Below are 26,812 nucleotides of genomic sequence, written 5' to 3' on the forward strand. Positions count from 1 at the left end.
GCAACACAATGAGACCCTGTCTCTACAAAAACTTGCTCACTGCAACCTCCGCCTCCTGGGTTTAAGCAATTCTCTTGCCTCAGCCTCCCGAGTAGCTGGGATTACAGGTGCCCACCACCATGCTGGCTAATTTTTTGTAGTTTTAGTAGAGACTGGGTTTCACCTTGGCCAGGCTAGTCTCAAACTCCTGACCTCAAGTGATCTGCCCGCCTTGGCCTCCCAAAGTGCTGGGATTACAGGTTTGAGCCATCGCACCCAGTCCTGCAAAAACTTTTAAAAATTAAGTTTTTAAAACTTAATTAAAAGTTAATTAAGCCATGGGCATGGTGGCGCATGCCTGTGGTCCCAGCTATTTGGGAGGCTGGTGTGAAAGGACCACTGGAGCCCAGGAGATCAAGGTTGTAGTGAGCTGTGATCTGCCACTACACTCCAGTCTAGGCGACAGAGAGAGAACTTGTCTCAAACAATAAATATATTTTAAAAACCAACAATGAAATATCAGAGACATCATATCATGTGGTAGTGATATATCACTTCACTAGGATGGCTATGATTTTAAAAACCCCAAAAATGGCCGGCTGTGGTGGCTCAAGCCTGTAATCCCAGCACTCTGAGAGGCTGAGGCGGGTGGATCATGAGGTTAGGAGTTCGAGACCAGCCTGACCAACATGGTAAAACCCCATCTCTACTAAAAATACAAAAATTAGCCAGGCACGGTGGTGGGCACCTGTAATTCCAGCTACTCGAGAGGCTGAGGCAGCTTAATCACTTGAACCTGGGAGGCGGAGTTTGCAGTGAGCCGAGATTGCACCACAGCACTCCAAGCCTGGGCAACAGAGTGAGACCCCATCTCAAAAAAACAAAAACAAAAACAAAAACAAACTCAGAAAATAACAAGTATTGACAAGGATGTGGAGAAAACGAAACCCTCATACATTGCTGGTAGGAATATAAAATGGTGCAGTCACTGTTGAAAACAGAATGGCAGTTTTTCAAAAAAAGTAAACACAAGATTACCATCGGATCCAGCAATTCTACTCCTAGGTATATACCCCAAAGAAATGAAAATAGGTATTCAAACAAAAACACATATACAAATGTTCATAACAGCACTATTCACAATGGCCAAAAAGTTGAAACATGCTAAGTGAAAGAAGTGGGGCACATAAGATTATATATTGTGACTCCATTTAGATGAAGTATAGTAAATCCATACAGATAGAAAGCAGATTAGTGGTTACCCGGGTGAGGGCTGAGTGGGGAGTAAATGCTTAGTTAATACACGGTTTCCTTTCAGGGTGATGAAAATGTTTTTCCCCAGCACTCTGGGAGGCCAACATGGGAGGATCACTTGAGGCCAACCATTCAAGACCAGCCTGGTCAACATAGTGAGAACCTGTCTCTACATATTTTTAAAATAAAATTTTAAAAAAGGCTGGGCACGGTGGCTCATGCCTGTAATCCGAGCACTTTGGGAGGCCGAGGCAGGCAGATTACGTGAGGCCAGGAGTTTGAGACCAGCCTGGGCAACATGATGAAATCCCATCTCTACTAAAAATACAAAAAAATTAGCCTGGCATGGTGGCAGGTGCCTGTAATCCCAGCTACTCAGGAGGCTAAGACAGGAGAATCGCTTGAACCCAGGGGGCGGAGGTTGCAGTGAGCCAAGATCGCGCCACTGCACTTCAGCCTGGGCAACAAGAGCAAAACTATGTCTCAAAAAAAAAAAAAAAAAGTAAGATAAAATAAAATAAAGGAAAAGAAAAAGAAAAAAGTAAGATAGAGAAAATGTTTTGGAACTAGATTGTGAAAGGACTAAGTGCCACTGAACTGTACATTTAAAATGGTTAATTATATGTTATGTGAATTTCAACTAAAAAAACGTGGGCTAAACACTGAAGCATTTATGGGCGAAATGATATTTGAGATTTGTTTTCAAAGTACTCCAGCATAAATAAAATGTTGGGAAGGGGGATGGATGAAAACAAGAGAGGCAAAATGTTGACAACTGATGATAAGTCATAGGTATGTGGGGATTCATTATACCACTTTCACATATGGCTGAAATTTTGCATCGTAAAGTTATAAAAAGTGGGACAGGACGGTTCCTGCTTATTAGTAATGGGGAAAAACTGGAGACAATCTAAATGACCACCAAAAGGGCCATGGTGAACTATGACATAGTAGACCCATATACAGAATACTCTGCAAGAGCAAGAGTTATGCATGCTGACATGGAAATATGTCTTTGAGATATTAGTGAGGGAAAATAAACTGCAGACAGTATCTTTAGCATGAACCTAAATCTAGGGGAAAAACAAAACTATGCTGGCATGTTTATACATCTGTATGAATAGGGAAAAAGACCTGGAACCTTATCTGACAAACTACTATCAGACGGTAAATTTTCACCTTTTGCTTTATATTCTTTTTTTCTTTAAACTTCATAAGTGTATTAATTTTGTAATTTTTTCAAATTATGTTTTTATTATTTTGTTTTATTGTTTTAGAGATAGGGTCTCGCTCTGTCACCCAGGCTAGAGTGCAATGGCACAATCACAGCTCACTGCAACCTCAAACTCCTGGACTCAAGCAATCCTCTGCCTCAGCCTCCCAAGTATCTAGGACTACAGGCACGTGCCACTATGGCTGGCTAACTTTTAAAATTTTTTTGCAGAGACAGCGTATTGCCCAGGCTGGTCTTGAACTCCTGGCTTTAAGTGATCCCCCAGCCCTGGCCTCCCAAAGCATAAGGATTCAGATGTGAGCCACTGCATCTGGCCCAAATTATGTTTTTCTTGTTTGTTTTTTGATACAGAGTCTCTGTCACCCAGGCTGGAGTGCAATGGCTTGATCTCAGTTCACTGCAACCTCTGTCTCCTGAGTTCAAGTGATTCTTCTGCCTCAGCCTCCTCAGTAGCTGGGATTACAGATGTGCGCCATCACAACTGGCTGATTTTTGTATTTTTAGTAAAGATGGGGTTTCACCATGTTGGCTAGGCTGGCCTTGAACTCCTGACCTCAGGTGATCCACTCACCATGGCCTCCCAAAGTGCTGGGATTACAGGCATGAGCCACCATGCCTGGACCCAAATTATGTTTTTAATAACCAAACTTTTTTTCCTTGATACAGATGGCACACTGAACCAAAAGTTTAAATACGGTTTTGAGGCAGATATTGCTGGGTACCTCCCAGTCACTCTCCTCTTTCAGGCAAAGACAGCCTTAATTTTGTTCAGAAATTGGAGGCCAGCGTGCTCCTCAGTTCCAGGGGTGGATGTTGTTTAGCTTTACCCATCAGGGTAATTCCGTTCACTTTGCTAGTGACAGGTTTAGGTAGAAGCATTGGACACAAAGTGTACTGAGAACCTTTCAGGACTGTTTTCCTTGCTCTTACATAGGAAGAGAAGATCAACACTCTCCTCATGGATTTTGTTAAGATGTTGTTGGGCAGAGACCCAATGTGTGAAGTTGCAGTAGCTGACATACCCACAAGGAGAAAATCAAGAAAACCACAGAGAAGCTGAATTGAAGTCCTGGAAATCACTGAGCTTAAAATTAACCAATCTCAGACTTGTTCTGCCTCCAGACTTCCTATTAGGTGTGACAGTAAATACCCTTATCGTAAAAGTCACTTTTTCTTGGGTTTGGATACCTGCATCTAGAAGCTTCCTAACCGATACAGCTAGCTTTCTGACTACAATAAGACCTTTTATTTTGCATATCCTTATCTTCCATCACTTTTCCAAAAAGGTTTTAAAGCGGTTTCAACGAGAGTATGTGACGGTCATCAAAACAGGAATTAAGGCCGGGTGCGGTGACTCATGCCTATAGTCCCAGAACTTTGTGAGGCTGAGGCAGGTGGATCACTTGAGGTCAGGAGTTAGAGATCAGCCTGGTCAACATGGTGAAACCCCGTCTCTACCAAAAATACAAAAATCAGCCAGGTGTAGTGGTGCGCACCTATAATCCCAGCTACTTGGGAGGTTGAGGCAGGAGAATCGCTTGAACCTGGGAGGTTGAGGTTGCAGTGAGCCGAGATCGCGCCACTGCGCTCTGGCCTGGGCAACAGAGTGAGACTCCGTCTCAAAAGAAAAAAAAGTTCAAACGATTTTACAGTGAACATCCATATGCCCATATCTAGATTCTACCATTAACATACTTTTTCATATATATATATCCATTCTTCTAGCTACCCACTAATTTTCTTTTTTAATGCATTTCAAAGCAAGCTGTAGACATGAGTATACTTAGCTTAAATTTTTCAGCATTTCATCAACAGAATTCAATTTATAATTTTTTCCTATTGAGGTGAAAGTTATACACAAATCTTAAGCAGTCCTTTGCTGAATTTCGACAAATACATAACCCAACTCCCTACCAAAGTGAAGATACCCGCATCCCAAAAATTCCCTCATGCCCCAACCCAGTCATACCTTCACTTTTGAGACTGGTACATGGAAGCTCCTATGGAAAAAGAAAAAGAAACAGTAACTACTTTAGGAATAATTAAAACAATACAACTATAATATAATGCCAAAGGTAACAAGAATATCCCAAATATCCCATACTTCTCTGATAGTCACTTATTCACCAACTTCACTTGCCATGCCTGGAGTGAGCCTAATCCCTACACGAATGAGCTTTACTCGCAAGAGGACTCCAGGCTTACAGACTTTTCATGAAAATACAATTCTAACAATCTTTGTGGTCTGGTCTCCAAATTCACAGTAGACTAACAATTATAAAATCTGAATAGAAAGAGGGGCTGCTAAGGGTATGCAAAGGAAAGAGAAGTCATTACCTAACAAGGGTACAGACAGAAAAAGCCATAAAAAGCAGACATAAGAATTGAAAACAGGTAACAATCTGTACCATGCAGGGACAAACGGCTCTACACACTTCAGAGCACACCTGACAATACCACCAAACTATAGCAAAGTGAAATAAAGCAGATCTTTGGTTTGGCCTCTGAAGTTTTATTACTGTGGCTTCCATTACATATGAGTGGTCTAAAAGGTCTATCATGTAATTTTGCTGAGGCATGATCCTAAAAAACGTGGGTAGCGACGCTAGTATGTGGGAAACAAGTCAGTCGCTTGGGGTAGAATGAGTCTGGCTAGCTGCCTGGCTTCTACATCTGATTTTGGCTTTGATGTCATTTACAGGTTGCCATGTACTCAGAAATGACAGAAATGAGAAAAATGACTTTAAAAGTCCCCTCCTAGTAAAAATTATCCTGGGGGGAAAAAAAAAAAGCAGCTACTGGAGTTGATAACAGATGTGAAGAGGCCTAAGTAATAAAAGGTTCTTGGCTGGAAAATATACATTTCAGATAAAAAAAATGAGGTGCCTGGGACTGGTGATATGAAAAAGTTCCCTATATGCTCTCTACAGATATAAAGCAAAAGTGATTTTATGGGCATTAACTCATGAAACTGGGTTAACGCTCCCATCAGTGAACACTGGATTATACAGAAGAAATGATATGCAGGAGAGGTTATCTACAAATGTCAGGAAAGGCAGAACTCCCATAAACTCCTACACATGAATTACCATAAAGATTTAAATATAGCATGCTTTATTAAGACATAGTAAGACACAGCATACATTTATCAGAGTCCCACCAAAGTGATGAAATGAAAACAACCTTTGAAGTTTTAAGAAATAAGTTTTATTTATCTAGAAAACTCACTTCTGTGAAAAAGCCCATTCCATTACGAAAACCATGTCATGAAAAATCCATATTCATGAAAAATCTAGTTAAATAATGAGGTGATAATTATCAGCTTTTTTTTTTTTTTTTTTTTTTTGAGACAGAGTCTCACTCTGTCACCCAGGCTGGAGTGTAGTGGTGCAATCTTGGTTCACTGCAAGCTCCGCCTCCTGGGTTCACACCATTCTCCTGCCTCAGGAGTAGCTGGGACTATAGGCGCCCGCCACTGTGCCCGGTTAATTTTTTGTATTTTTAGTAGAGACGGGGTTTCACCATGGTCTCGATCTTCTGACCTCGTGATCCGCCCGCCTCAGCCTCCCAAAGCGCTGGGATTACAGGCATAAGCCACCGTGCCCAGCCAATTATCAGCTTTTTGAAGAGATTTTTTTACTTTGTCAAACAGGTTTAGCAGTTTGTATAGACAGTGAGCTCCTCCTGTAATTTAAGGACTTTTACTTGCAAAAATTCAGTTTACACATAGCTTTTCAAGAATACACTCACTGCCATGGAGTCTGCTATTAGAGGGAGTGAGGACAAAGAGTCAATGAGAAGCAAGAAAACGTAGAGATAGAGAGAGGGATTGTGGGAGAATGAAGAAAACTGACAGCAGCCACTTCCAGCTTGTATGTCCCAACCCTGCTTATAATTTTCAGTCACAAAGATCACGAAGAGCATCTCTGGGCATTACTAAATTTATGATTGCCAAATCACAGCATCTCACAGACTTTAATATTATATTTGCAAAGTACAAAGTGGTCCCATACCTGACATTCAAAATGCCTCTACTATCCCATGTATATTGTAATTTCTTTCAGGAAAAAAACCCACACATGATTATACAACTTTTGTAACATGTAAATTACACTAATTTTCCCTTTTTTTCTGAAGCTTTCCGGTTAAACTAGCTTCCCATTTATGGACTATATCCTCAGAATTATCTGCAAGTCAGATGCTGCCAGACCCTGCATTGTGTTTAACAGAACCAACGGTTCAGAATTCTGTCTCCACCCTGGCTTGTACTCTACTGGGACAAACATTGATAGACACTGAAATGACCAGGTAGGTCAAAGAGCAGGATAAATCAACACTCAGTGTGTTCTCCAAGTTGAATCACCTGAAGACTTCTGATAACATAAAGTCTGATAAAAACTATCCAAGGCAGGCTGGGTGCAGTGGCTCACATCTGCAATCCCAGCATTTTGGGAGGCTGAGGTGGTAGATTACTTGAGGTCAGGAGTTCAAGACCAGTCTGGCCAACATGGTGAAACCCCATCTCTACTAAAAATACAAAAATTAGCCACGTGTGGTGGCGTGCACCTGTAATCCCAGCATTTTGGGAGGCTGAGGCAGGAGGATGACTTGAGGTCAGGAGTTTGAGACCAGCCTGACCAACACGGCAAAACCCCGTCTCTACTAAAAATACAAAAATTAGCTGGGTATGGTGGAGTGCACCTGTAATTCCAACTCCTCCAGAGGCTAAGGCATAAGAATCACTCGAACCTGGGAGGTGGAGGCTGCAGTGAGCCGAGACTGCGCCTTTGCACTCCATCCTGGGTGATGGAGTGAGACTGTGTCTCAAAATAAATAAATAAACAAAATTTTAAAAAAAGAAAAATAAAAACTATCCAGGCTTTCACCAGAAAGTAGAAACTGACAAAACAGTTGTACAAAACAGTTGTACGGTGAAGAATTAAACCTTACTCAAAGAGAGTCTGGCCTTTGCACTTGGCTTCTGAGAGGTACTCTCTAAGCCTAGTGGAATGCCATGTCTGATAGAAGTGTCATTGTTTGCCTGGAGTCTTGAGTCACTGGATAGTCCAATTATGTGATTTAGGAGCAGGCTGGCCACACTGGACAGTTTTAGGGCAGGGGCTTTGGGTCACATGCTATCAGTAGACCTCTGGAGACACTGGAGACTGAGATTAGCCACATGGGCAGTCAACTATGACTGCACAATAGAGCACCAATAAAAACTGAACACACAAGCTTGGGTGAACTTTCCTGGTTGGCAATACTCCATGTACACTGTCACACACTGACGCAGAGAGAGTAATACTTTCCTGACTCCACAGGGAAAGGACAAATGAAGTTCCACCTTTGGTACTTTTTTGGACTCTGCTCTACATACTTCTTCCCTTGGCTGATTTAATTTGTATCCTTTTCCTTGTAATAAAACTGTAACCTCCTTGTAGTAAACCTCTAACCATAAGTGTAACCATCAGCAAGTTCAGTGAGTCCTTTTTATCAAATTATCAAGCCTTTCAAGTGGTCTTAGGGACCACTGAACTTTCAATTGGTATCAAAAGTTGGTATCACAAGTGGGTGGTCACATGGACTGCTTCCTCTAACTTCTTAGTTGGCTGACTCCTTGCAACAGTGCTATTGTTCCTCTTTTCAGGCTATCATACCTGTATTTGGTAGAGTGATCTATTTGCCTTATCCCACTATTGGCCTCTGGACCTTGAGTGCCACAACCACTTCCCCTACCTATCCTACTGAGGTTATTTTGATTCCTCCCCTCCCATAACCACCATTTTAAAGAAAACATTGATGGCAACAACTCGAGCATTGTTTAGGATTTACCTTTGTTCTGAAAGAGCATCTGCAGGAAATAACTGATGTGCGAGAGCATGGTCCACAGTCTCCTTCATGGCAGAGCTTTTCACAGGTATGAATGAAATCTTTAATAAAAACGAAAAGAGCTGGAAATGAAAATTGCAACTACTCATTTCCATACTCCCAAATTTGCTAGCCACACTGGTCTTCCCCTCCATGCCCTGCAACTCCAGAATGAGAGTTGAGGGAAGGATGCAGTCAATGCTTCTTCCCTATCTTCCGTTCATCTGGCAGACTGGGCCTTTTCTGACAATTTCAGGGCCTAGCATTAGATACTGGAATATGCTTTAAAGTACACGATGTTTTGCCTAAGTCAAAAAAAGGCCAGGTGTGGTGGCTCATGCCTATAATTCCACCACTTTGAGAGGCCGAGGTGGGAGGATCGCTTGACCCCAGGAGTTCGAGATCAGCCTGGGAACATGGTGAAACCCTGTGCCTATCAAAAAAAAAAAAAAGCACAAAAACAAGAAATTTGCCAGAGGTGGTGATACAGGCCTACAGTCCCAGCTACTCTGGAGTCTAAGGTGGGAGAATCTCCTGAGCATGGGAGGTTGAGGCTGCAGTGAATTGTGATCGCACCACTGCACTCCAGTCTAGGTGACAGAGCAAGATCCTGTTTCAAAACAAAACAAAAATGAAGAATAAATCTTCTTTTTCCTCAGGCCCCACATCTCCAGTGTAGACTTGAATCTCCTTAAAATTGTAGCCATGGATGACTTTAGTGGAATGCTCTCGACTCTGGAAGTCATCTGGGGATTATAAATAATCAGAAGCCATGATCCACAGTCTCACTGACTTGAGCTCTGTGAATATCTGGTGGTGCCTGCATCCATGACTAGGTTTAAGACAAGTCCTGTTTCCAGGACCCTATGGGGATCACCTGGAGTCTCTTACGGCTACTGTTTACATGGTGTACTTTTTCTATTCTTTAACTTTCAGCCTCATTGTATCTTTGACTATAAAGATTGTCTCCAGGGCCTGGTGTGGTGGCTCACGCCTGTAATCCCAGCACTTTGGGAGGTCAAGGCGGGCAGATCACAAGGTCAGGAGTTTGAGACCAGCCTGACCAACATGGTGAAACCTTGTCTCTACTAAAAATACAAAAAAATTAGCCAGGCATGGTGGCGCCTGCCTGTAATCCCAGCGACTCAGGAGACTGAGGCAGAAGAATCACTTGAACCTGGGAGGTGGAGGTTGCAGTGAGTCAAGCTCACGCCACTGCACTCCAGCCTGGGCAACAGAGCAAGACTCTAGAGAGCATACAGTTGGATCTTGTTTTTTAAATCCAGTCTAAAAATTTTCTGCTTTTGGCTGGGTACAGTGGCTCATGCCTGTAATCCTAGCACTTTGAGAGGCCAAGGTGGGAGGACTGCTTGAGCCCAGGAGTTTGAGATCAGCCTGGGAAATAGAGTGAGATTCCATCTCTATAAAAAATAGATAAATCAAAACTCAAAAATCTCTGCTTTTGCTTAATTCATTCACATTTAATGTTACTCGTATAGCTGGACTTATGTCTGTGATTTTTAGTTTTCTATAAGTCTCATGTCTTTTTTGTTATTCTAATACTCCTTTCCTATTTTCTTTTGCATTTTGTCAATATTTTCTATAGTGTAATTCCTTTAATTATATTTTTCACTACATCTTTTGAGTTATTTTCTTAATGGCCCCCTGAGGCTTACCATATACATCTCATCAGAACTACTTCAGATTGATACTAACTCCCATAAAATATAGAAAGTTTACCCTTACCCAGCTCTATCCTTCTCCCCTTTTGTGCAATTATTGTTATATGTATCACATCTATATGCTATAAACCCAATACTGCTTTGTCATACTTTATATAATGTTATATCTATTAAAGAAGCTGAGAAAGAGAACAAATAGACATATTTACAGCTTTATTTATTTATTTTTGGAGACAGGGTCTCACTCTTGTCACTCAAGCTGGAAGGCAGTGGCATGATCATAGCTGACTGCAGTCTTGAACTCTTGGCCTCAAGTGATCCTCCCGCTTTAGCCTCTCGAGTAGGTAGGACTACAGGCACATACCATCATGTCTGAGTAATTTAAAAAAATTCTTTTAGGGATTGAATCTCACTATGTCGCCCAGGCTGGTCTTGAACTCCTAGCCTCAAGTGATCCTCCCACCTCAGCTTCCTGAGTAGCTGGGATTACAGGTGAGAGCTACTGTGCCTAGCCATTTTTTTTTTTTTTTTTTTTTTTTTTAAAGACAGAGGCTTGCTCTGTTGCCTGGGCTAGAGTGCAGTGGCACGATCTTGGCTCACTGCAGTCTCTGCCTCCTGAATTCAAACGATTTTTGTGCCTCAGCCTCCCGAGTAGCTGGGATCACAGGCATGTGCCACCACACCAGGCTAATTTTTGTATTTTTAGTAGAAACGGAGTTTCACCATGTTGGTCAGGCTGGTCTCGAACTCCTGACATCAAGTGATCTGCCCACCTTGGCCTCCCACTGGGATTACAGGTGTGAGTCACTGTGCCTAGCCCTCCTTTTTTAAAAAAATTTACCACTTATGGCTTTCCTCATTTGTTCCTGTAGGTTTGAGTTGTGATCTGGTATCATTTTCTTATTCTAACACAACTTTGATTTCATCTATCTCCTTTATGCTATAATTATCAAATATACTTCTACAGGTTACAGGCCTAAAAATATAATTATATACATATTATTTTACACAGTTGTTTTTTAAATCAGTTGAGAAGAAATACGCATTTATACTGCCTTTTATAACTACATAATCATCTTTACTAGTGCTCTTTGTTTTTTCATGTGGATTTGAAATTCTATTCGCGTTTACTTGCTTTTAGCCTGAAGAATTTCTTTTAGTACTTATTGTAAGGCAAGTCTGCCTGTTAGCAATAACTTTTGTTTTTATCTTTATTTTCTAAAGTTAGTTACATGAGATGTAAGATTCCTGGTTGCCAGTTTTTTCTTTTTTTGAGACGGAGTCGCTCTCTCTGTTGCCCAGGCTGTAGTTCGGTGGTGTGATCTCAGCTCACTGCAAGCTATGCCTCCCGGGATCACGCCATTCTCCTGCCTCAGCCTCCTGAGTAGCTGGGACTACAGGCGCCCGCCACCATGCCCAGCTAATTTTTTGTATTTTTTAGTAGAGACGGGGTTTCACTGTGTTAGCCAGAATGGTCTCGATATCCTGACCTCGTGATCTGCCCGCCTTGGACTCCCAAAGTGCTGGGATTACAGGTGTGAACCACCGCGCCCGGCCAGTTGCCAGTTTTCTTTCAGCACTTTGAGTATGTCATCCTACTGCCTTCTGGTTGTTACATGTTCTCCATTGTTTCTGACGAGAAGTCCACTGTTAAGCTTACAGAGGTTCCCTTGTATGTGATAAGTCATTTTTCTCTTGTTGCTTTCAAGACTTTCTCCTTATGATTAACTTTTAGCATTTTTATTATGTGTCTAGGTGTGGATCTCTTTCCTACCTGGAGTTTACTGAGTTTCTTGGATGTGTAGTGTTTTTCAATAAATTTGAAAGTTTTTATCAATAAATTTGAAAGTTTTTATCTATTGTTTCATCAAATATTTTTCTGCTTCTACTCTCCTCCTCATATTCCCATTACATGTACACTGATACAGTTAAACACGTCCCACATTTCTGAGGCTCTGTTCATTTCTCTATTATATTTTCTCTCTGTCCCTTGGGTTATATAATCTTTCTTTTTTTTTCTTTTTTTCTTTTTTGAGATGGAGTCTCACTCTGTCACTCAGGCTGGAGTGCAGTGGCGCAATCTCAGCTCACTGCAAGCTCCGCCTCCCGGGTTCACGCCATTCTTCTGCTTCAGCCTCCCAAGTAGCTGGGACTACAGGTGCCCGCCACCAGGCCTAATTTTTTTTTGTATGCTTAGTAGAGATGGGGTTTCACCATGTTAGCCAGGATGGTCTCAATCTCCTGACCTCGTGATCCGCCTGTCTCAGCCTCCCAAAGTGCAGGGATTACAGCTGCGAGCCACCACACCTGGCCGAATCTCTTACAATCTATTTTCATGTTGACTAATCGTTTCTTCTGCCAGCTCAAATCTACTATTGAGCCCCTTTAATGAAGTTTTCTTCTTCCTTTGAGAAAGGGTCTTACTTTGTCACCCAGGCTAGGCATGGTGTGCCACCATGCCCACCTAAATTTAATTTTTTTTTTTTTTTTTTGAGATGGAGTCTTACTCTCTCGTCCATGCTGGAGTGCAGTGGTATGATCTCGGTTCACTGCAACTTCCGCTTACTGGGTTCAAGCAACTCTCCTGCCTCAGCCCTCCAAATAGTTGAGATTACAGGCACGTGCCACCATGCCCAGCTAATTTTTGTATTTTTAGTAGAGACGAGATTTCACCATGTTGGCCAGGCTGATCTCGAACTCCTGATCTCAAGTGATCTGCCTGCTTCAGCCTCCCAAAGTGCTGAGATTACAGGCATGAGCCACTGTGCCTGGCCTAAGTTTCTGTAGAGATAGGGTCTCACTACGTGCTCAGGCTGCTGTTGAACTCCTGGGCTTGAGCAATTCTCCTGCCTCCACCTCTCAAAGCACTGGGATTCAGGCATGAGCCACTGTACCCAGCCTAATGAATTTTTCATTTCAGTTATCCTACTTTTAAACTTCAGAATTTCCATTTGGCTCTTTTTAAAAATTAGTTTCTGCCTCTTTATCAATATTCTCTATTTGATGAGACATCATCTTCACATTTTTCTTTACCTCTTTAAGCATGGCTTCCCTTCAGTTCTTTGAAGGTATTTATTTATTTGGTTTTTTTTGAGACAAAGTCTTGCTCTGTTGCACAGGCACAATCTCGGCTCACTGCAACCTCTGCCTCCTGGGTTCAAGCAATTCTCCTGCCTCAGCCGCCCGAGCAGCTGGGACCACAGGTGCATACCAACACGCCCGGCTAATTTTTGTATTTTTAGTAGAGACGGGGTTTCACCATGTTGGTCAGGCTGGTTTTGAACTCCTGATCTCGTGATCCGCCTGCCTCGGCCTCCCAAAGTGCTGGGATTACAGGCGTGGGCCACCATGCCCGACCCAGTTTTTGGAACATATTTATTATGATTATCCTAAAGTCTTTGTTAAATCTGACATCTGGTCACTCTCACAGGCAGTTTCTGTTGCCTGTTTTTTCCCTGTTTCTTTGCATATTTCATAGTTTTTCTTGGAAACTAGACATCTTAGCTAATACAGCAACTCTGGATACTGCTTCCCCTCTCCACAGCTTATTTTTGTTGTGGTTGCTTATTTATTTGCTTTGTGATTTGGCTAGACTATTTCAGTGAAGTCTATTTTCCCTACAGCATGAAGCCATTTGGATGGCACAGCCTTAGGGGTACAAACTGACCCTGGAATGACAGTGGTTTCAAGCAGGGCTCTCTTTGTCTAGATCCCCGATCTCTCTGTTAAACTGTGTGCCTTATTTGGATTACGCTCAGCCTCGATGACCCATTAATTGCAGTTCTATTGTTTTTGACAATGTTCCAGGGCATCAATTGCTCAGCAGTCTGAGTCTTCTGAGATTTGTTCAGACCTGAGGAGGGCTCCTCTTAGCTACCTTTCCCTGATTCTCTCTGATGAACTAGATGGCCTACAGTTTAGTTACTGTTCTTTATTAAGGTATGCTATCATTTTCTAAAGTGTCCTTAGGCCTGTACTTCCCCACACTGTATCAAATAAAGTCAGTTCCTTGGGAGAGTACTTCGGAGCTCTCCTTTGTTATGAACTATCTCTCCCCCTGGGAAAGGTCTCTGAGGCACTACTCTGGGTGTTGGGTGGGATAGTAGCCTCCTGACTTCTTGGCTTGCTTCCTCTCAGTGGAACCTCCGCCCTACGAATGAGCTGAGGTGAGGACGATTAGGGCTCCAGTTCTGCTGCAAATGGGATGGAGCCTCCATTCTGTAAGCTTCGTGGAGAAAGGGAGACCTAACCTCTCAGCTGCACTCACTAGAATTTCAGCCTCTTCAACTTGGAGTTGGAGGGGAAGAGAAATGTTGACAATGTGGCCTTCCCAGTGAGATACAGTAAACCTGACTGGGAGCTGAGGGGAGAAGAAGCCCCATCTTCTTGTCCACACTTATCCTGAGTAGAGATTTGTCAAGCTGAGCTGAGGGGAGGAGGAAGGAACTGGCTAGGGCTCAATGCCACAGACTCTTGCTGTTGTTTACCAGAGTTTTAGTAGATTTTGTTGAAAAAATATGTCTTCATTTGATGTATGCTCTTAGAGCAATTCTTAGAGACTTTCTTTTCTTTTTTTTTTTTTTTGAGATGGAGTCTTGCTCTGTCACCCAGGCTGGAGTGCAGTGGTGCGATCTCAGTTCACTGCAACTGCTGCCCCCCGCCCGGGTTCAAGTGATTCTCCTTCCTCAGCCTCCTGAGTAGCTGGGATTATAGGCATGTGCCACCACACCTGGCTAATTTTTGTATTTTTAGTAGAGATGGGGTTTCATCATGTTGGCCAGGCTAGTGCTGAACTCCTGACCTCAAGTCATCTGCCCACCTCAGACTCCCAAAGTGTTGGGGATTTCAGGTGTGAGCCACTGTACCCAGCCTCCAGAAACTTTAAAGGGTTGATTTTTTTTTTTTGAGACAGGGTCTCGTTCTGTTAGTCAGGCTGGAGTGCAATGCCGCATTCATGGCTCACTGCAGCCTCAACATTCCAGGGTCAAGTGATCCTTTTGCCTCAGCCTCCCAGGTAGCTAGGACCACAGGCACGTGCCACCATACCCAGGTGAATAAAAAATGTTTTTGGTACATACAGGGTCTCGCCATGTTGCCCAGGCTGGTCTCAAAGTCCTGGACTCCCACCTTGGCCTCCCAAAGTGCTGAGATTATAGGTATGAGTCACCATGCCTGGCTTCGATGGTTGCTTTTTCATAGTTCTCCCCAGCTTTGTTTGTTTTACTGGTAAGCAGATATATGGGAGCTCCTCATGCTACCATCCTTAAAGTAGAACTCTACCCAGTCTCTTGTACTGAAGCTGTGCCTCTGGGATGGAAATATCCTACTGAGTGGGATACCAAAAGACCTAAGCGAGCTTTCTATAGATAAGCTAGGTTTGAACAAACCCGACAGTCGTTGTTATCACTAGCCATAGGCTTGTCTCTGAGCTTCTCAGTCAACTCAGCCTATTTCCTTAAAGGTTTTCCATGATATCTGCTGAGGCATAGCAGGTACCCTTTTATCCCTTAACCTGGTCTTGCCCCATCCCAAGGTCTGTTGCTGCCAGCTACTACCCTTCTCTTGCTCAAGTCCTTTTGCATTGCCCATTTCACATTTCCTTCTTCTCTCATCACCAACAGGATACGTGAGTGCCAGGGTAGGATTTCTGGTCATTATATGTGAAATTCTTATAAAACTGACTCATGTGCTTCCCGAAAGGGGATTTGATTTAGAAGTCATTTGATCTCCACATCACAGACACATTTCATGGCAAGCAGAGAGCCAACAGATGATTGGCTTTCCTAATGCAGATGGAACGTGTATTAAAATATAAGAAGACAGCACTTCTCCTCTATACACAACTTTAAGGTCAGATTGAGAAAAAGGATTAAGTAGGGTGTTCCCACTGATTCACGCTGGCACTTGAAAGAAACGTGAACTCTCTCTTTTTGATGAAATGGAAGACAAACCTAAAGATTCTAGCTTTACCTCAGAAGATACATGGTTAGTTTTAGAAATAATTTTCCTATTCAATCTCAGTTGCCTACTTACCATTTTTTCTAAATGCATGGTCTTTCAACACCCACTCAGGAGAGAAGTTGCCAAGTCATTGCAAAACTGCAGACATATACTCCTCAAAGACTGAGTCAGATAGGCTCAGTAGAGTATTACTTTGTATCTAATTCCAATGAACTTTTTCTGGTTTCTATATCCAAGTAATTAGAAGCCAAAAATCAGAAAGGGGGAATCACTAAAAGCAGACAGGCAAACATACTAAAAGCACTGACAAGAATATAAACAACAAAAAGCTTCAACGAGCAGATACAACAATTCGAACTGCTCAGTGGTATGGGGCATTAGTCTGAGCAACCTCAGCAGGCCCAGGGCATCACTGTATTCAGTGTAATAAAGGAACTGGAGTTCATAAAAATGATGGCTCTGGGTCAATAAGAGAGAAATCACAACACCTTCAGTAACCTCTGTTTAAACATGAAATGTAAATTTTAGAAAAATATTCATCCGGCTGGGCATGGTGGCTCACATCTATAATCCCAGCACTTTAGGACGCCAAGGCAGGCAGATCACCCGAGGTCAGGAGTTCAAGACCAGCTTGGCCAACATGGTGAAACCCTGTCTCTACAAAAATACAAAAAAAATTTAATTGGGCATGATGGCAGTTGCCTGTAATTCCAGCTACTTGGGAGGCTGAGGCAGGAGAATCGCTTGAACCCAGGAGGTGGAGGTTGCAGTGAGTCAAGATCAGCCTGGGCAACAGAGCGAGACTCTGTCTCAAAAAAAAAAAAAAAAAAAACCTCCGAAAAAAAAAAAAAAAGAAAAATATTCATTCAAAATGATGTTGAATAGGTGCTATCCTCAGCTACATGGGAAACTTACACAGACTGACATTCCTTGAATGATCTAAATGGCTGAGGTTTTACTGTACTTAAAAATTTTAGTTTTTTGGCCAGGTACGGCAGCTTGCACCTATAATCCCAGCACTTTGGGAACCCAAGGTGGGCGGATCACTTGATGCCAGGAGTTCAAGACCAGCCTGGTCAACACGGCGAAACCTCGTCTCTATTAAAAATACAAAAATTAGCTGGGCGTGGTGGTGTGTGCCTGTAGTCCCAGCTACTTGGGAGGCTGAGACACAAGAATCATTTGAGCCCAGGAGTTGGAGGCTGCAGTGAGCCAAGATTGTACCACTGCACTCAAGCCAGGGCGACAGAGCGAGACTTTGTCTCACCCACAATTAGTTTAGCATGTTCCTATTATGTGAAAATGCTTTTCAACACTTGCTGAACCCTGGATTGGCATAAATACATATGGCGTTCATAATAGCACAGGCTCCTAAGAGAAATCATAACCCCTATGGAACCGTAACTCACCACAGTTGTCCAGAGTTAACAATAAAATACCTAAATCAGAGAGATCACTTGGGCAAATGTATGGGTTTTCGCAAGCATATTTTGAGAAGGAAAGAAAAAGTACCTACATAAATTTGATCATAATATTTAGAAACCTCTGATATTGTAACTGGCACTTACTTCCACGTTGCTTAAGCACTCACTGCTGCCAAACATTTACAATAATATTTTTAAAGCTTACTTTACGCTTACTAGTTACCTAAGGAGCCACAAGGCAGAGGCTTGCCGCACACTTTTCCACATGAAGGCACAGGGTCCATGCATGTTTTCCGACCACTACTTCCAAGTTCTAGCAATTGGCTGAGAGGAGTTTGGCCACAGGGGCAACAGCGCACCAGTGGGGGGAGCCGTGGGCATGGCTGGCAGGGCTGAGGGTGGCATACTTGTGAACATGTATGGTTACCGCATTTCAAGTCCCTGTTAAGAAGAACACACTATTATATAATTGTTGCATAAAGTGCAGCTTTAGTTCAACTGAGGAAAATGTAAAACCTTACTTGCCACATATCTTTAAACAGCTGAAATCCCCAAATCCATCAGACTTTCCTACATCGGTTCCACATAACACATCTCGGGAGGTGCTGCCGCAATAGCATACTTGAAGAGAAAATTTCAAAAACAAAAATTTAGTAACATGTATGGGTTCTTAAAATATCCCAAATAATCTGTAAGAAAATACAAAATGCGGGCCCAGCACAGTGGCTCATGTCTGTAATCCCAGCACTCTGGGAGGCCAATAGAGTACTGATCAGACCTTATGCAGAAATAAGTAGAGTCTATACAGCAGCTCTAAGACCCACCTAAGAGCTTTACCATAGGAAGAAATAAAAAAGGCCTTGTCAAACTATTAATATATCATAGCGCCTCTGCAGCACATTCCAAGAACAGCATCAGAGTGAAGCAACCTTTTAATTAAGAGAACACTATCTGGTCCTAAGGCCATGGTTGAACACCATTCACTGTGAGGCCCCTGGGGGTCCTCTGGTGATGTTACAGGGGATGGACAAGCTAAGCTGGCAGTAGTGGTGGAGGAGCTCTCATCTGGATCTCCCATCCTCATTTCAACCCAAGAAGCACAGGTTTCATACTTTATGTCAGGGTTTACATAAAACGCTTGTAAAAAGGTCCCCATTGCTAAAAAGGAATTTAAAAATTGGCATGAGAGTATAAGCTCTAATGATCAGAATAAACACAGTATTATAAAAACATACCAAATTTTAAAAATCATGTATATAATAAAAATAAAATAGAAACCTTCTAATAAGGCATTAAAAATAATAGTCATAAAATAAAATCGTACATTAAACAGAACCAAAAAGTTTCACTGAAACATGGGAAAAGGAAAGCCTCAAATCATTGAAGATATAATTAAGACTTTTTGTTTTTCAGACGGAGTCTCACTCTGTCACCCAGGCTGGAGTGCAGTGGCGTGATCTTGGCTCGCTGCAACCTCCACCTCCCCAGTTCACACAATTCTCCTGCCTCAGCCTCCCAAGTAGCTGGGATTATAGGGGTCCACCACCACGCCCAGCTAATTTCTGTATTTTTAGTAGAGATGGGGTTTCACCATGTTGGCTAGGCTGGTCTCAAACTCCTGAGCTCAGGCGATCCACCCACCCCAGCCTCCCAAAGGGCTGGGATTACAGGCGTGAGCCACCACGTCTGGCAATAATCAAGATTCTCGATTTTTTTTGTTTTAAAGACAGGGTCTCTCTTTGTTGCCCAACTGGAGTACAGTGGTATGAACACAGCTTACTGCAGCCTCGACCTCCCAAAGTGCTGGGATTACAGTGAGCCACTGTGCCTGCCTTGACTTTTTTTTAAATTAGCTGAATTTAAGATTCAAGGATTCTTTATTTTTAAAATACACATTCCATCTTCCAGTAAGTACATGCGCAATTTCTTTTCTTTTCTTTTTTTGAGACAGGGCCTCACTTTGTCACCCAGGCTGGAGTGCAGTCATGTGAACACAGCTCACTGCAGCCTCAAACTCCCAGGCTCAAGCGATCCTCCTACTTCAGCCCCTCAAGCAGCTGGGAGTACAGGTGCATGCCACCACACCTGGATAGCTTTTGTATTTTTTGTAGAGATGGGGTTTTGCCATGTTGCCCAAACTGGTCTCAAACTCCTGGGCTCAAGGGATCAGCCCATCCCGGCCTCCCAAAGTGCTGGGATTACAGGTGTGAGCCACTTCACCTGGCCTATATGCAATTTCATCCCCCATTCTAAAACTCACTTGTTCATTTAGTAAAAACTGATTTGATAAATTAATAAAGATTCAGAAAATACACTAAATATTTGTAGAATCAATGAACTGGTAAAGAAACCCTGGCAACTGGGAGCTTTTGCTAGTAGGCTTTTCTTTGATAAGTTTCTGCTCAAACAGAACAAAGGCTTTTTACAGAGGTAATGAATAGAAAGCTGTGAACAAAAGAATCAAGGGTCAGAACGGGTAACAATAAAAAGAAAATTGAGTTCCTGATGAAAAAATCTGAGTAAATACTAAAAAGCTCTCCTAGGCACAAGAAACAGAAAAATGAGCAGGTGACAGAAGAATTAGGTAGAGTCACAGCTGGTTAAATAGTATTAAGGAACCAAAGGACCCTGCTGCCAGCCTTAAACCATTTAGTATTTTATCAACGTATGAATAAAGACCCAAAAAGAATGCTTATTAATCTCTAGATAAGGTTGAAAGGGATCCTAGGTTCGCCGCCTCTCCCACCTGCCAGATGAGCTGCAGCGGCTCCGGCGCGGACCCCGAGGCGCCCCCGGTCTCGGCTCCCGCCGCGCTGCCCGCCAGCACTGCTGCGGAGAACAAGGCCAGCCCCGCGGGGACAGCAGGGGGGCCCGGGGCTGGAGCAGCTGCTGGGGACACGGGACCCTTGGCGGCGCGGGCCGGGGAGCCAGCTGAGCGGCGTGGGTGTGGGCGGCTGGCGCGGCGCCCCCAGAGGGGGCCATGTCTAAGGGTGTTTACGTACTGCCCAGCGCGGCCAACGGAGACGTGAAGCCGGTGGTGTCCAGCACGCCTTTGGTGGACTTCTTGATGCAGCTGGAGGATTACACGCCTACGACGCCAGATGCAGTGACTGGTTACTACCTGAACCGTGCTGGCTTTGAGGCCTCAGACCCACACATAATTCGGCTCATCTCCCTAGCTGCCCAGAAATTCATCTCAGATATTGCCAATGATGCCCTACAGCACTGCAAAATGAAGGGCACAGCCTCCGGCAGCTCCCGGAGCAAAAGAAGGACCGCAAGTATACTTTAACCATGGAGGACTTGACCCCTGCCCTCAGCGAGTATGGCATCAACGTGAAGAAGCCGCACTACTTCACCTGAGCCACCCAACCTAAATGTACTTGTCTGTCCCCATGTCCCCACACCAGCCTGTTTTCACAATAAACTTTATTGTGACAAAAAAAAAAAAAAAAAGGGATCCTAGAACTATAATTCAAGAAGATAAACTATTTACATAGCCAAAATATTCTGCTAGATAACTAATGTGGAAAAACAAAAAATCTTCAAAACTGGGTTTGAAAAATCAACTAAACAGAAACAAGGAGGAAGAGACTGGGATCAATATAGTTTTGTACAAAAAAGACTTGGGTGATTTAGCTGAGTAAAAGCCCAATATGAATCAAGAGCTAAAAACAGCAGAAGCCAGGCATGATGGTGTGCATCTGTAGTCCCAGCTACTTGGGAAGCTGAGGCAGGAGAATCTGCACTCCGGTCTGTATGACAGAACAAGATCCAAAAAAAAAAAAAAAAAGCCTCAGTAAGTACCAGGATAGAGAGCTTTTCTACACTTCCTGCTAATTACAGATCCATATGACATAACAGATAATCAAACTGGGCACAGGCAACTCTTCATTCTCTTTGAAGAGACTTAAAAACAGGGGCTGGAACATATTATCCCATTTTCAGCCTGGGATAAAGCTTGAGGAAGCACCCACAGGCAGGGGTCAGGATTCACAACAGGCTTCAAGGCTTCCATAGAAGCCTTGAAGTTTTATTCCACAGAGAACAGACTACAGAAATTTTAGTCTGGAAAATAATCAGGACACATTTAATCAGTCATCCGTCTCAGTGAAAAATCTCAAGAATGTACTCAAAAAACACCGAGTTTTGAGCAATACCGGTTTTGGTGGATCCCACAAGAAGACTGGCATTGCTGTGAACAATCTGGCTGCTTTTTTTTGTTTGTTTTTTGAGACGGAGTCTCGCTTTGTCGCCCAGGCTGGAGTGCAGTGGCGCGATCTCGGCTCACTGCAAGCTCCGCCTCCTGGGTTCACGCCATTCTCCTGCCTCAGCCTCCGAGTAGCTGGGACTACAGGCGCCCGCCACCTCGCCTGGCTAATTTTTTGTATTTTTAGTAGAGACGGGGTTTCACCGTGTTAGCCAGGATGGCCTGGATCTCCCGACCTCGTGATCCACCCGCCTCGGCCTCCCAAAGTGCTGGGATTACAGGCGTGAGCCACCGCGCCGGGCCGGCTGCTTTTTTTCTGAGACAGAGTCGGGTTCTGTCACCCAGGCTGGAGTGCGGTAGCGTGATCTCGGCTCACTGTAACCTCCGCCTCCTGGGCTCAAGCCAACCTTCCACCTCAGCCTCCCAAGTAGCTGGGACTACAGGTGATTGCCACCATGTCTGGCTAATTTTTTCTTTTTTTTTTTTGGTTAGAGATGTGTTTTTGCCATGTTGCCCAGGCGGGTCTCAAACTCCTAGGCTCAAGTGATGCACCCGCCCTGGCCTCCCAAAGTGCATAAGCTACTGTGCCCAGCCCAATCTGGCCACTTTTAAGAGGATGTGTGGTCTGTGAGCACATTTCACAGAGAAGAAATGAAGCAATCATAGCTGTTAGGCCTGAAAGGAAACACTGGGAAAATATATGACAGCTGATTTTGAACAACCCAGGAGGAACATGAAATGTAGAGAAAGGCAGACCAAGGAGAGAGTATATTTCAGGGAAGCAGATTTTGGCTCAATAAAAGAAAAAACTGGGACAATTAGAGTTGTATCATGACCAAACAGCCTACCTAAAAATACAGTGAGCTTTCAGGCTGTTTAAATCAGCGACTGAGTAACTGACAACATTCACTTTGGAGAGCAAAGGGGGGATAACTGCACTAAGAGAAAATAAAATTAGATTCCTTTTTTTTTTTTGAGACAGAGTTTCACTCTTGTTGCCCAGGCTGGAGTGCAATGGCACGATCTTAGCTCACTGCAACCTCTGCTTCCCGGATTTAAGTGATTCTCCTGCCTCAGCCTCCAGGTACCTGGGATTATAGGTGCCCACCACCACGCCCTGGCTATAAAATTAGATTCTTCTCTCCCATTTCTAGATTGCAGTAATGGAGAGGAAGAGAAAAACTGAAAACATCACAAACATAAACTTATATTCACAATTTTAAAAAGTTTTTCTGGGCCGGGCGCGGTGGCTCAAGCCTGTAATCCCAGCACTTTGGGAGGCCGAGACGGGCGGATCACGAGGTCAGGAGATCGAGACCATCCTGGCTAACACAATGAAACCCCGTCTCCACTAAAAATACAAAAAAATTAGCCGGGCGTGGTGGTGGCGCCTGTAGTCCCAGCTACTCGGGAGGCTGAGGCAGGAGAATGGCGGGAACCCGGGAGGCGGAGCTTGCAGTGAGCCGAGATCGCGCCACTGCACTCCAGCCTGGGCGACAGAGCGAGACTCCGCCTCAAAAAAAAAAAAAAAAAAAAAAAAAAGTTTTTCTATTCATGTAGATACTTTTTTCCCATTGATGTACAGCTAGGACACAATAAACACAAATATTTTACATATTCAGTTTTGGTTTCTGATATCTTTTGGTAATTGTATACATCTGTGTAACTAACACCCAAAACAAGGTATCAGACATTTCCATTAACCCAGAAACTGTGTGTCCCTTCCCCTAATTTCCACCACTAGGCAACCACTTTCTAATTTTTATTATGAAAAATTAGTTTTATATGTTCTTAGATTTCACATATGTTCATTTTATTATTATTATTATTATTATTATTTTTTAGACTGAGTCTCATTCTGTTGTCCAGGCTAGAGTGTAGTGGCGCGATCTCAGCTCACGGCAACCTCTACCTCCCGGGTTCAAGTGATTCTCTTGCTTCAGTCTCTTGAGTATCTGGGATTTACAGGCGCCCACCACCACGACCAGATAATTTTTATATTTTTAGTAGAGACAGTGTTTCACCATGCTGGCCAGGCTGGTCTCGATCTCCTGACCTCAAGTGATCCACCCACCTCAGCCTCTCAAAGTGCTGGGATTACAGGCGTAAGCCACTGTGCCCAGCCAGTTCATTTTTAAAAAGATTATTTTGGTCTTTCTAGGTCCATAATAATCTGGTCCTTTCAAGCAGTTACTTTTAAACAGCATTTTAAAATCTATTTAAATTAGATAGGCCAGGCACGGTGGCTCATGCCTGTAATCCCAGCACTTTGGGAGGCCCAGGCAGGCGTTATCACTTAAGGTCAGGAGTTCGAGACCAGCCTGGCCAACACTGTGAAACCCCATCTCTACTAAAAACACAAAAATTAGCAAGGCGTGATAGCGGGCACCTGTAATCCCTGCTACTTGGGAGGCTGAGGCAGGAGAATTGCTTGAACTCAGGAGGTGGAGGTTGCAGAGAACTAGGATTATGCCAACGCACTCCAGCCTGGGCGACAGAGTGAGACTCATCTCAAAAAGTAAAAAAAAATTATACAGGACAATGACCTATACCGGTATGCAGGTAAAATAAAAAAACTATCTAAGCATTGTATCTCCCAAGGTCTTTGTGACTATAAGCCTGACACCAATCAAAGTTTATCAAGACAATCATTAATAAGGTTCCAGAAAAGAACACAACCATTGCTAGCTGGTGTGCCCACCACTTACCCTGGTTCAAAATGATCTGGCAAGGCTGGCACTGACCCCCATGGCACAGCTCAGCACATTGGTGCTGACCACAGTTCAAAATATTCTCACATGGGTTGGAACAGTGGACTGAGACAGCCTGACCACAGCGAACTGTGTGCCTGCAAAGACAATAGATGTAAAGAGAGCATCAGTCTAAAAGTTCCTGTTGGACAACTAAATTAACACTGCGGCCCTAACTCTTCCCCTCAAAACCTACTCAGCCTTTCTCTAACTTCATTTCCCTTACTTTTTCTAGTAAGTCTCCCTCGCCCAATCCTTATTTCCTCAATTACTCTCCCCTTCTCCACTCTTTTTCTTCTTTTTTTTTTTTTTTTTTTTTAAATAGAGACAGGGTCTCACTATGTTGCCCAGACTAATCTCAAACTCCGAGGCTTAAGCAATCCTCCTGCCTCAGGCTCCCAAAGTGCTGGGTTTACAGGCTTGAGCCACCACGCCTGGCCCAATCTTCTTTTTCTTCCTTTGTTCTTTTTATTTTCCATTCTGTCTTTCTCTCCTATTTTCTAAGTGGTGAGGAACTGAAGGCTATTCCTGAGTATTTGCTTTATGTGATTTCATCTGAGTTCCACGAAGCGGCATGCATAAGGAGAAAGAACGCTGGGGTGAGGAGTTAGAATATCTGGGTTCTTGTCCTAGCTCTGCCTGGAGCTTCCACAGTACTTCACAGACAGGGGAGAAGGATAGCTATCATGTACCCAGATCTGACACACTCAGATTAACAGCACAATGGCATTATTCTGAGACCTAGCACTTAGAACATACTATATGTGACTTTGCTTCCGGGTAGGGAAATAAGCTAATTCTGGTTTTGTTCCAATAAACATCCTGATTTTGCTGAGAGAAGGATATAAGAAAGTCCTTTTTTTGTTTGTTTATATGAGACAGAGTCTTACTCTGTTGCCCAGGCTGGAGTAGAGTGGCGCCATCTTGGCTCGCTGCAACCTCCGCCTTCTGGTTTCAAGCGATTCTCCTGCCTCAACCTCCCCAGTAGCTGGGGCTACAGGCATGTGTCACCACGTCAGCTAATTTTTGCACTTTTAGTAGAGACAGGGTTTCACCATGTTGGCCCAGTTGGTCTCGAACTCTTAACCTCAAGTGATCCGCCCACCTCGGCCTCCCAAAGTGCTGGGATTACAGGCGTGAGCCACTGCGCCAAGCCAGATAAAGTACTTTTAGACAATTGTCTTCAGGTCTCTTTCTAGGGTAATGGTTAAGCACTTGCAGTCTACTCTCCTGCAAGAAGAGTTTTATCTGATCCCTGACTCTCAACGCCATATTTTGTTCTTAAAAGTCACTGTTATATACATAAATGATCAGCTTGCAGTACTTGACCTAATGACTAACACTGGCCTATTATGCTACCATTCTGCCTAGTACCATGGCTAACATTAACCCTTGAAGTAGACACTATTATTTCTACTTTATGATAAGAAAAATGAGGTCCAATGAGACCAAGCAACTTGCCCAGAATCAACAACCAGTAAGTGACAGAACCAGGATCTGACCTTTCTGAGTCAAAACACTTACATGTAATCTCAGGCCACATAGCTATCCTCATAAGTTCAGTAAAGGCTAAACAAATGCACCTCACTGAAAATCTGCATGATTCATCTCATCCTGTGGTTCAGAAATCATTTTAAGATCTTACTGGGCCTCAGAGACACTCCACAGCTATCAGTGATCCTTGTACTAACCATGTAGGAGACCTTGTATTATAATAGAACAAGAGTGGGCTCTGGAGTCACCTATTCTTTCATTCAACAATATTCATTAAAAGATTCCTAGATGCAAGATACTGTGCTAGGCACAGGAAACTGGTTCCAGCCTCCTCGACCTTAACAGGCCTGGGTTCAACTCCTGGTTCTGTCACCCACTAGAGAGGTTAAAAAAAAATCATTGTCGACTGAACATGGTGGCTCATGCTTGTAATTCCAGAACTTTGGGAGGCCGAGGCAGCTGGATCACGAGGTCAATAGTTCAAGACCAGCCTGGCTAAGATGGTGAAACCCCATCTCTACTAAAAATACAAAAATTAGCCGGGTGCGGTAGCAGGTGCCTGTAATCCCACCTACTTGGCAGGCTGAGGCAGGAGAATTGCTTGAACCCAAGTGGCAGAGGTTGCAGTGAGCCGAGATCGCGCCACTGTACTCCAGCCTGGGTGACAGACCGAGACTCTGTCTCAAAAAAAAAAAAAAAAGTCCTTGTCACCTGGTATTTTACCTGAAATAATGGGTAGTCTCACAATCTCACTGTGTGTATAATTTCTTAATCACTTATAAGATTACAAAATAGGGTCATGGGCAGCACAGGGAACTACTATAGAAAAGTACTATCTGTGGTGCATTTGGTCTCTCAAGTTGCCCACTTGGCTCTCTTCCAAGTTGTACTTTCCTTCTGTCCTCTCCTTCCTGTTCTAAAGCTTTAAAAAAAAAAAAAAAAGTACTATTCATGCC

The 26,812-nt window shown here is 43.4% G+C and overlaps 1 protein-coding gene, 3 long non-coding RNA genes and 1 pseudogene across 14 annotated transcripts in view; 2 read left to right on the top strand and 3 right to left on the bottom strand.

The window, feature by feature from the left end:
* NFX1 (nuclear transcription factor, X-box binding 1) overlaps nt 1-26,812 on the bottom strand; it is an 84,167-nt gene that overhangs the window by 35,740 nt on the left and 21,615 nt on the right. For 6 of the 10 annotated variants that reach the window (XR_013404781.1, XR_013404779.1, XR_013404780.1 and 3 more), the window contains exons 7-11: nt 24,321-24,460; nt 17,924-18,023; nt 17,626-17,843; nt 8,300-8,397; nt 4,437-4,467 (exon numbers count right to left, since the gene is read on the bottom strand). Coding sequence is in view for 7 of the 10 variants with exons in the window: in XM_015117560.3 (XP_014973046.2) it covers nt 4,437-4,467; nt 8,300-8,397; nt 17,626-17,843; nt 17,924-18,023; nt 24,321-24,460 (587 nt within the window). In the remaining 3 variants the exon portion in view is untranslated. Of the gene's footprint in view, nt 1-4,436; nt 4,468-8,274; nt 8,419-17,625; nt 17,844-17,923; nt 18,024-24,320; nt 24,461-26,812 lie in introns of all 10 variants that reach the window. The other 4 variants (XM_015117558.3, XM_015117554.3, XM_077965964.1 and 1 more) reach the window with 3 other exon arrangements.
* On the bottom strand, nt 9,932-17,142 carry LOC144334668 (uncharacterized). Its single transcript, XR_013404786.1, has 2 exons — nt 16,881-17,142; nt 9,932-11,349 (listed from the first exon to the last, which is right to left on the bottom strand). It is a non-coding gene; the product is annotated as an uncharacterized LOC144334668 (long non-coding RNA).
* LOC144334670 (uncharacterized) lies at nt 14,572-17,244 on the top strand. The gene is made up of 2 exons (XR_013404788.1): nt 14,572-14,779; nt 16,677-17,244. It is a non-coding gene; the product is annotated as an uncharacterized LOC144334670 (long non-coding RNA).
* LOC106993713 (transcription initiation factor TFIID subunit 10 pseudogene) lies at nt 20,130-20,858 on the top strand (annotated as a pseudogene). Its single transcript, XR_001440025.3, has one exon. The product of XR_001440025.3 is annotated as a transcription initiation factor TFIID subunit 10 pseudogene (transcript).
* On the bottom strand, nt 24,828-26,805 carry LOC144334669 (uncharacterized). Its single transcript, XR_013404787.1, has 2 exons — nt 26,580-26,805; nt 24,828-25,329 (listed from the first exon to the last, which is right to left on the bottom strand). It is a non-coding gene; the product is annotated as an uncharacterized LOC144334669 (long non-coding RNA).

The sequence above is a fragment of the Macaca mulatta genome, chromosome 15 (genome assembly GCF_049350105.2).
Source record: "Macaca mulatta isolate MMU2019108-1 chromosome 15, T2T-MMU8v2.0, whole genome shotgun sequence".
Taxonomy (NCBI): Eukaryota; Metazoa; Chordata; class Mammalia; order Primates; family Cercopithecidae; genus Macaca; species Macaca mulatta.